General features: G+C 40.4%; 1 protein-coding gene across 4 annotated transcripts in view; it reads right to left on the reverse strand.

The window, feature by feature from the left end:
• LOC104893224 (uncharacterized) overlaps positions 1 to 10,204 on the reverse strand; it is a 32,326-nt gene extending 22,122 nt beyond the window's left edge. For 2 of the 4 annotated variants that reach the window (XM_048644670.2, XM_019249584.3), the window contains exons 1-4: positions 9,758 to 10,204; positions 6,471 to 6,629; positions 5,854 to 5,935; positions 4,412 to 4,535 (exon numbers count right to left, since the gene is read on the reverse strand). In XM_048644670.2, coding sequence (XP_048500627.1) covers positions 4,412 to 4,535; positions 5,854 to 5,935; positions 6,471 to 6,629; positions 9,758 to 10,129 — 737 coding nt within the window. In that variant the 5' untranslated portion in view covers positions 10,130 to 10,204. Of the gene's footprint in view, positions 1 to 4,110; positions 4,536 to 5,853; positions 5,936 to 6,470; positions 6,630 to 9,757 lie in introns of those variants that run through there. The other 2 variants (XM_010679327.4, XM_010679328.4) reach the window with 2 other exon arrangements.
• Between the last annotated feature and the right edge of the window lie 288 nt (positions 10,205 to 10,492).

Below are 10,492 nucleotides of genomic sequence, written 5' to 3' on the forward strand. Positions count from 1 at the left end.
GTTCTGTCTGAGATGAGAGTTTGTTTAGCATTGATGCTAGGTTGGTGGATGACTTGCCACATGATGGTTCTTGGGATGAGCCCATCTGCTGAGCTCGCTATCCGAGCTAGGGCGTTACCCTGTTGATTTTCTGACCGAGGTACATGTAAGATTCAAAAATCTTGTAAATTATTGACCACCTCTTTGGTTTTCAATCTATACATCCTCATGTTATCCTCCTTGGTCTCAAATTCTCCCGATACTTGACCGACTATTAGTTGTGAATCGGACCTAGCTCGAACTGACTTGGCTCCTGAGGCGATGCATATTTGTAGCCTAGGATCAGTTCCTTATACTCAGCTTCATTGTTGGAAGCTAGAAAGTCGAACTTAATGGCATATTCCAACTTGTCGCCAACAGGTTGTTGATCCCTCTTCCTCAGCCGGTCCGGAAGTGCACTCAGAGATGAAGTCTGCAAGAGCTTGGGCTTTGATTTCCCTACGAGGTTCATACTTGGGGCCGAAGTCGGCCAGTTCGTCGACCCAATCAGTCATGCGACTGGAGTGGTTGCAATTTCCAATGACTTTTTGAAGAGGTTGTCCGGTTAGAACCTTAATAGGATGTGCTTGAAAGTAGGGCTTCAGCTTCCTGCTTGCCATAACTAAGGCATAAACCATCTTTTCAATATGGTTGTACTTGCTTTCTGCCCCTCGAAAAGCATGGCTGACAAAGTATACCGGATGTTGGCCATCTTCTCGGTCGGCCACAAGTACCGCACTTAGTGCGTACTCAGACACCGCTAAACAGACGTACAATGTCTCCCCTGCGAGGGGGGAGATGAGCTTGGGAAGGGTGGAAAGGTGTTGCTTGAGTTGTTGAAAGGCCCTTCTGCTTCTTCGTCCCAATCAAATTCTTTTCGCTTGAGTGCGCGAAAGAAGGTAAGGCTCTTGTCGGCTAACCATGATAAGAAGCGCCGAGGGGCCGCTAGGCAACCGGTGAGGCGTTGGACCTCTCAGACGTTCTTAAGAGACCTCATGTCCAACACTGCTTGTACTTTGTCTGGGTTGGCTTTAGTTCCCCTCTCGTCGACCAAAAACGCCCAAAAAGCCAAGACATTTCCCTCCCTTAACTCCAAAAACACACTTTTTGGGGATAAGCATCATCCGATATCGACGAAGGGTAGACAAGGTTTCCCTTAAGTCAGTTGTGTGATCTGTTGCTTGCTTGCTTTTGACGATCATATCGTCAACATATATTTCGATGTTGCAGCCTAGTTGGCCTTGAAAGATCTTGTTCACTGTGCATTGATAGGTGGCTCCCGCATTTTTTGGCCCGAAGGGCATCATCTTGTAGCAGTAGACCCCTTTGGCTTGTAATGAAGGCAGTATGTGGCATATACTTCTCAGCCATAAGTATATGGTGGTACCCCGCATTGGCGTCCATGAAACTGAGAAGTGCATGCCCTGCTGTTGAATCCACCAACCTGTTTATCTTGGGAAGGGGATGGTTGTCTTTCGGACAAGCCTTGTTTAAGTCCGTAAAACCTACACACATCGGCCACGCTTTGCTAGACTTCTTGACGAGTACCACGTTCGCCAACCATTCTGTGTATTGACATTTTTCAATGAACCCTGCTTCTAAGAGGTTCTTTACTTCTGCCGCTGCGGCCGCGTTTCTCTCCGGGCCGCACTGGGAGTTTGATAGTGCCGACAGGATGCACCGAATTGTTTCTCCGAAGGTCACTATTGGGCAGCTTGCCTGTATGCTTTCCACCTTTAACACCTGATGTTTCAGCTCTTGGAGGTGGGACTTGCTGGAACGGTCGGTTAGGCCTCCTAAGGCAAATCCACCCGATATAACACCGACATACCCTTTAGTGCCATCATTGTTAGCCCGATCTTCCTTTCTCTTGTCTTTGTTGTCAGGGTTATTAAGGTACCTTTGAGCTTCCCTTGGTCGGCTAGATTGTCCAAGGTCTTTTTCAACTCTCTACAATCGCGGGTGGTGTGACCGCACTCCTTGTGGTACTCGCACCAAAAACGCTTGTCCCGCCGAGTGTTGGATGTCTTAATGGGGGGTGGCCTAGTCAAGACTGACTTTTCTTTGAGGTCCAAGAAAATCTCCCTTTGGCTCCTATTAAATCGAGAGTCGTCTCTACTAGTGGAAGGCCGGTTAGGCCGAGGGTTGGATCGAGAAGCCTTGGTCTGATCTTGGCCGTTGCGGTGATCCGCAAGCCCCTTGTCCTCCTTCCTTTTCCTCGAGTTGTCGTTGCTCGGTTTACAAATGTCTGAGGCTTGTATGAACTTTTATGCTCGAGTCATGGCTTCCGTGAACGTAGTAACTTCGTTCTCTGCCACGGACCAACGGAACTTGCTCGGTTTACAAATGTCTGAGGCTTGTATGAACTCCATCTTGGAGGTCTCACACCCTTAATGATTCTTCGTTGAACCTCTTGATGTAATCGCTTAGACTCTCATTGTTCTCTTGCCTGACCGACATCAAATGGATGCTAGTCTTCTTGTTTCTCCTTCCCGCGATAAAGTGTTGAAGGAAGAGTGCCTTCAACACTGAGAAGTTAATGATAATCCCAGGAGATAATTTGAGAACCAGTTAAGCGCCAACCCTTTGAGTGTGGTTGGGAAATAACGACACCATGCAGCTTAGCAACCCGTTTGCACACTCATTTGTGCTTTGTATGAGGCCATATGGTCAGCCGGGTCCGTCGAACATGCATATTGCTCGATGAGAAGCACCTTTACTTTGCCTAGGTTAGGGGTGTCCATGACTTCTTTGCTAAAGAGGGTCATGAAGTTCAAGACACCTCTGTTGACCATCTTGGGGGTCCCCACGCTTGCGTGGTTGAGATGAGGTTGAGTCTCACTCATCCTCCCGATGCCTGGGCGAGCGAGGAAGGGATCTCTATCGTTCCCGGCGAGGAGAGTAGGGCTGACCAAGCTCACGCTCGCGTCTTGATGGTGCCGCCCTTGACGCTCCCTTTCTATTTGGGATTTCTTGGGCATCCATCTGTCCCATATGGAGTCGGTTCTCTTCGATCGTCTGATGGGCGTCCCTCTGCCCACGTTCCGTCCGAGGCGATCTCTGTTCTGACCGATGGGGTCTATGGGTTGGTTGAGGGGGGGGGGGGGTCTTGAGCTGAAAGGGGGTCTTTGCTCTCTAGGTTGTTCATGCCTCCGTGCTGAGGGGTCCGGCGACATTTGATCTTTGCATCCGAGATGCTCCTTCCCTCACCTCCACCTCCCACTTTGAAGAGTGGCCAACATGGCCCTTAAGTTCTGTTCAATGTTTTGGTTCAGCTGGTCTGCTATCCTTTGGAGTTCAACAGGCAGAGAAGAGTGTGGATGAGAGGGTCCAACTGGCTAAGGCAGAGGCCCATGCTCAAGCATAGGTGTAGGGCTCTCGTCCTCGTGAGGGTCGAGTGTCTCAACAGTATGTGTGCGATGGGAAGGTGGATTAGGTTCTAGCTGAGGAGCTTTATGGTTTCGACAGATCGGTGTCATTTCAGTTCTCAGTTGTGGCTTGAGATTGTTGTTTCCCCACATACGAAACAGTCAAGACATTTTAAGTAATGATGAAGGGGATGTCAACTGAATGCCGAGAGTGTACGAGAGTTCCAATGGATCTTAACGCGGTGAACTTGCAAAGCACACTGAAAAACTACCCCAAGGTTTTTCTGAAAACGCCCCTCCGACGCTCAAGTCATAATTGAGGTAGAGAGAGATGCTCTAGCTTGTTAGGTGAGAATTGAATACATTTTGACTGACGGGACAACCACTATTTATAGTGGTGTGAATTCCAATAAAGTAGGGTATTTAGGTCAACTCCAACTGTTGGAATATTGGTGGCCCTAAGCAGCATAAAAATAGAAAGAAAAATACATTTTCCCTTCCTTGAGTGTGTTTTCCATTCCTTGAGAAGCAAAATGTTTTGGAAACTATTTTCCACTCTTTACAGATTTAAACTAGGAAAATAATTTTGTTGGAAAATGTAAAAAAGGTTTACCTAACCAAACACATCCTAACATAACCAGCTTCTTCCACCAGTTTTACAAAAATAATCAAAGGTGAAAAGAACTTGAGAAGTTAGAACAGAAAAGGAAACAAAACATGATAATTGATCAACCCGAGTGGCACGAAGCATATTTGCTCTTTTCTAGCATGAAGAATACGTTCACAGAGCAATTCCCGAAAGAACTAAGTTTGAGTTGGTCGTTACTACGAACTTTTAAAACCAAAATTCCTTAGTACTCACGTACATTCTTTTTCTTAAATAGACAGTTTACTGCCTAACAAGAGTAATAACACAATGCTACAAAATTTCTTAGAGACAAACAATCATTGGTAAAAAGATGGATTTGAGTATTGAAGTATGAACGTACAAAAAAACCTAATCTTCCAACTCCCAGCCTCCTAACCTTTCACCAGGATTATAGTTGGTATAAAGTCGGAACTCATTCCCAAGTTTGCTAGAATGCTCTGGCCGGAAACCACACGGCTGCAGTCCCAAGAGCTTAGCAGCCCTATCCTTTTGTACTTCTCCTGCACAAATAAAGGATACTTGGTTATGTTTATCCTTAATACGAATGCAAGCCACTTGAGTCTAATTCAGCTAAAGCTCGGCTTAAGACCTTAATGGGCGAAGTAAGTACATCTAAACTTGGCTCAAAAAGCTAGTGAGCACTTAGATATATGAATTTAAAAAGAATTCATAGGACTTGGGAGTAACAGCTAACAATGATGACATATTCAACATATTGAAGTATTAGCAAAATGTTAAATATGTAATATAGTAAGAGAGTTTTCTTGGTTAAAGCTTGTTCCTTGAGCTCGAGTTACTTGTACTTGACTCGAGTTTGAAATAGGTTACAAATAGAGCCTTTCCAAGTTCTAGCTATACCAAGCTCAAGCTAAGTTCCATTGTGTGGGCAGCTTGTTAGGATCCTTATATCCCTATTGATTGCAAGGTAACTACTAACTAGACATATGACAGCCTATCAAAACAAGCAGAAACATCAGCTTCACTAAGAAAATCCAACTTGCAATGTAAGGGCTCGTTTGGTTGAAGTTGGGAAGTATAACTTCCCATAAATTTGTATTGCCCATGAATTTTTATTTCCTAGGAAATATATTTTTTTGTTTGGTTGAACATGGTAAATTCTACTTCCCATGTTTTTGCCAACCAAACAACACATATATTTATTTCCTAGGAATTCTAATTTTCCATGCATTTGAAGGTTAACCAAACAAGCTCTAATTTATCTCTAAAATTAAACTTTTTTTGGTTTTGATATTGCAGCAAATTCATAATATCTTTAGGGTGGATTATGGATGATGAGGTCTAAGGAAGTCATGATATAAGTAGCATAAAGAGAGTGATTCTGAGTACTAAATGCTAATCCATATATATCAGTATATACCCGAAGAAGATTCGACATGTTCCCATAACGCTAAACAATTTCGAACAAAATACTACAAATCATAGTGTAGACTGTACAGCTTAGATAACAATAACTCCCTCCGATATTTAAGAAACTTCCTATTCACTGTAGCAACTGAAACAACCAGGATCAGGAAGAGAGAGAGTATGCAAGTGAGATAGTGTATAATTATATGGGTCATTTTTGTTTATTTGAATAGGAGAGAGAATGTCGCTGTGAGATAGTGTATAATTATATGGGTCCAACAAGTGGGTCAAGTAGTGTGAAAAGGGAATAAAACTTTACCAAATGAGGGATATAGTAGTAGGAAGATCTTTATAGCACGTAGATAAATCATTAAGAAACAGAGGGGTATACCGTATTACATCAAAATGATGATCACATTAAGAATGATAGTAACGTGTTACTGAAAAGCTTACCAGTGAGCAAGAGCAAGAAAACTTTTCCAGGTTGAGCAAGAAACTTTATTGTTTGAGCAACTTTCTTCAAGCATTCCTCACTCTTCCTCAAAAACAGAGAAGATAAGCAGATGGTGAATAGACAAGACAACAAGTTTATAGCAGAAGTAATTTTTTGCACGCCCTCTTTTTACTTCCTCTGGAACTATGTAAGTGTAAAACAGAATCTGGGATGTTTACTTATTTGCTTTCTAAGGCTTACTAGCAGAACGAGGGACTCTGGGTCAGCACAGCTACATACTAGGTGGTGGGTGGTGGTTATCCATGCATTAGAAGAATGAGGTGAAGACTTTTCACATATGTATAATTTTGACCCTAGACAACTGCCTTTACAGCAAAAACTAATGCAGGTTTTTTTAGAAATTTCCATTAGCAGATGAAGAAATTGTGTTTAGACAATGTATTAATGTATACCCTAGAATCCCTTATCCCCACCCTCCCCTGAAAAAGGATAAAAATGGGGATGCAGCGTAATTCATCCTGGCAGCAGAAATAAGCTTCGAGAATATTAACAAGAAAAATGCCTTGAGAGGGGAAAAGAAGGTTCGGAGTAAATGTTTTAGCAGTTTAGTTCTTACCAAATAGGGAGGATCTGCAACTACAATCTGGTAACCATGCTTCATTGGTTCGGGCAAATCTTCTGGCACGTTGTAGTCATAGAAAGTAAAATCACTTCCATACTGATCAAAACGTCTGTCATATTCGAGAAGCTGCATAGACATGGTTGGATACAATTTCTGCAATTCAAACAAAAGTATAATTGAAAAATTACAAATATATTAGAAGCATATTTGGCTGAGCACACGACAGAGTATCATTCTAGGACCACCATACAACAAACAAAGATATGATATGTTCTGATAGCCAAAAGTAAAATAAATTATCCCATTGTATTAAATAACAATTCAACATGTTCGTTTAGATATATCTTGTGAGCAACTGATGAGAATATATATATATAGAAGTGAGTTCATGTGAGAATGCATACTTACATGAGAAATGAGAATGATATTTACGCGCTATAACCCTTATGAATAAGTGATGTAACTCTAATGAAAAAGTGATGTAACTCTAATGAAAAAGTGATGTAACTCCAAAAAAAAGTATATTCGAAACAAAAATTCAAAATTCAAATTTTTTTGTTTTGGCTCTAAATTTTTTTAGGTGGGTATAACTCTAATGAACAAGTGTTGTAACTCTAATCCAATCGTGTGGTTGAGATTTATTCTCATTTCTCATGTAAGGAGCATTCTCATGTGATCTTACCTCTATATATATATATATATATATATATATATATAACACTCAAGAGGCAGCCAACATACCATAGTTGCTGAAAAAACATGTATCAGAACAACACAACAATAAATTTCAAAAAGTTTGAGAAGATAAAATCTACAGTCTCTTCCTTCCTATTGCTCGAAATTCAAGAGACCACAGAACCCAGAAGGGGACATAAAAAAGGTGGAACAGAGCAACACAGCAGTAAACAGAACAGCCAATTTATGTAGAACCTGAAGCGCCTGACAGTCCTGCTTCCACGGCTTCAAACTCAGGAAACATGAAGTGGAAGACGTCTCAAATTCTGTACGTCAATAGGAAGAAAAGCATCAAGATACCTTTGATGTTCTGCTTATTACGTGAAATATTGATCTTTATAGCTAATTTACAACTTACAACCACGAATTTTAAGCGTTGCCAAAGAGGTAGTTTCTTCAAAATGTAAGGACAGCAGACCCTATGATGAATTTCCTTACAGTGACTGGCTTCCAAGTACAGAATAATGTGGTCTCATGTATGTAATATAGATTTTTAAGATGTTTTCCTCAATCATGAAGCCAACAGCCCAAGTATTCTGATAGTTCCAACAACAAGAATTCACTACCAGTCAAAGTAGGATGTAAAGCATTTGAAACCTTAAGTGCCCCGAGTTCTATTAGCCTGGCCCCTGGTGACAACAGCCCAGGCATCTGTGGCATGGTAGAGACAACAATACCTGGTTGTTTGAAAAAAAAAAAAACTCTATATGACAAGTTGCTGCATCACTTCCTTCAATTTTATCCAAAACGGAATTTATTTCGACGAGAAACTTTCATTGACCATAAATGATCATGAGATAAAAGAGGAAAGACTAAAATCAACAAGACAACGTTATGTGACTCTGACTGAACATGAGGTAACTGCACTTACCACATCAGAAGGCAAGCAATCAATATTAACAGAAGAGTATTAGTCCACAACACCATAGATTCAAACTTATAAAAAAAAAATATTGCAGACTCCTGAAACCTTCTGAAATCTAGGATTATTGGGTCCATCTTCAAACCTTTCATGGTCCAAAGAACTAATTCACCATCAATGATCCCCTCCCCCTGTCAACATATCATCAGTACACATGCCGACAATTGGCAATGGCCAAGACACGAATCAGAATTTAATCTGATTAACAAGAAGCATGATTTACCAGTGGTTTCAGATATGAGGAGTGGCTACTAAATCTGTACACATCATTATAGGTATTTGAAATCTACTTTTGCATTTTCAGGAAGTTAAGGCTCCATTTGGTAGGGCGTAAAACGTTTTCCTGGAAAATTGTTTTCCTCTTTTTTCAGTTTTACATTGTTTGGTTGGCAAAAGAGTGAAAACCATCTTCCTTTAGGGTAAAATTACTCTCCCAATGATGGAAAACCATTTTCCCTTCAAAATGAAGGGAAAACTATTTTCCTTATCCCTCTTGTATACTACCTCCTCACTTTCCCTTTCATTTTCCTTTCATTTCATCATTTTCTTACATGTAGGCTCCGTTTGGTAGGGCGTAAAACGTTTTCCTGGAAAACCATTTTCCTCTATTTTCAGTTTTACATTGTTTGGTTGATAAAGGACTGTAAAACCATTTTCCCTTAGAGTTAAATTATACTCCCAATGATGGAAAACCATTTTCCCTTCAAAATGAAGGGAAAACTATTTTCCTTATCTCACTCACACACTCTTCTCACTACCTCCTTACTTTTCCTCTCATATTTCTTTCATGTTCATTATTTTTCTTACATGGAACCAAACAACGGAAAACTAATTTTGGAATTGTGTTTTCCATTGTAAATTATTTTCCATGAAATCATTTTACACTGAAAATGTTTTATTCCCTACCAAACGGAGCCGGAACCAAACACCGGAAGACTAATTTTGGAATTGTGTTTTCCATGAAAATCATTTTACACTGAAAATATTTTACGCCCTACCAAACGGAGCATAAGAGTGTCTTTCTTATGATTACACTATTATGCTATAATATCAACATAGTACCAGCCTTCCACAACTTGCAAATCTCCGGTAAGAGCATTATATTAGCGGCCAATCAGGAAGAATGCGAGAGGCCCTAAGCCTTTCATTTCGTTCAACTACAACCTCATTACCAATGTATTCTCTCCCGTTACATCCTATTAATATGTCCACTGTTTAAACAATGAAATAAATATACTCACTATGTTAAATTAGCATGATATATCCTTCCTACCCTTTCTTATACTTCATTCTTTAATTCCTAAAACCAATTATCTGAACTTATCCGAACTATTCTAGTTGTGAATCGTAATCGACATTCCCTTTCTTATAAGATAAACAGAACAAAATCTTAAACAACCCACAGTTTAAAATATCATCAAAACCTAAGCACACAGTTTATCATTCTCATCTCATCAGCAAAAAAAGAAAAGAAAAGACAAACAACTACCAAAAACAGCAAAAACAAAGGATTGCAATAGTACAATTTCAACCAAAGATACATAAAAGACCAAATTCCATAACAAATTAAAAAGCCCAGAAATCAAATAATAATTAAAAAGGTGGGGGTGAGAAAAAAAATGACCTTAAGATAGAGGAAGAGAGTGGGGCAAGAAACGCAAGCGACGGAAGGGGGAACATCGGAGTGAGGGAAGTGAGAGAGGAGAGAGAAAACTTCTTGAGCAACACTAATGGCGGTTTCAGGGGAATACCAAAACTGGCTCATACGCCAATCTTCTGGTAGCAATGGCATCGCACCATCATTTTCTTCTTGTTGTTGTTTTTGTTCATCTTCTCGTTTTGATTGTGAAGACAGGAATTGTTGGAGAGCTTCTAAAGCGTAGGGACTTAGAGTTGGTGGGTCATCTTCTTCTTCTGCAACTTTCATAGTTGTGGTTTGAGTGTGAGTTTCAGTTTCAGTTTCAGTTTGGGTTTGTTGTTCTTCATTGGAAGCCATGTCTAGTTTCGGCTATGCGAGAGGAGAGAGAGAAATGTGAGTGAAATTCAGCAACGTATTCTGTAATTGAGGGGCTTAAGTGCTTAACGGTCTTGTATTTAGACCCAGCAAAATTAACCCGAACCGAATTTGAAAAAGTTTGAAATTGGCTTGAGACCTGAAATGACCGAATCTGATGACAGATCCGAAAGTGATTCGAACCAAATCAAACTGAACCATATGTCTGTTATAATCTATCTCTACTAGCCTTCATATGCACGCGATGCATGCGTTAATTTCAAAATTTGTTATTCTATTAGATACTTCATTCGTACTTTATTTATGATTAAACTTAAATATGAAAAATTCAACAGTTAGATGAAT

The sequence above is a fragment of the Beta vulgaris genome, chromosome 5, assembly GCF_026745355.1.
Source record: "Beta vulgaris subsp. vulgaris cultivar EL10 chromosome 5, EL10.2, whole genome shotgun sequence".
NCBI lineage: Eukaryota > Viridiplantae > Streptophyta > Magnoliopsida > Caryophyllales > Amaranthaceae > Beta > Beta vulgaris.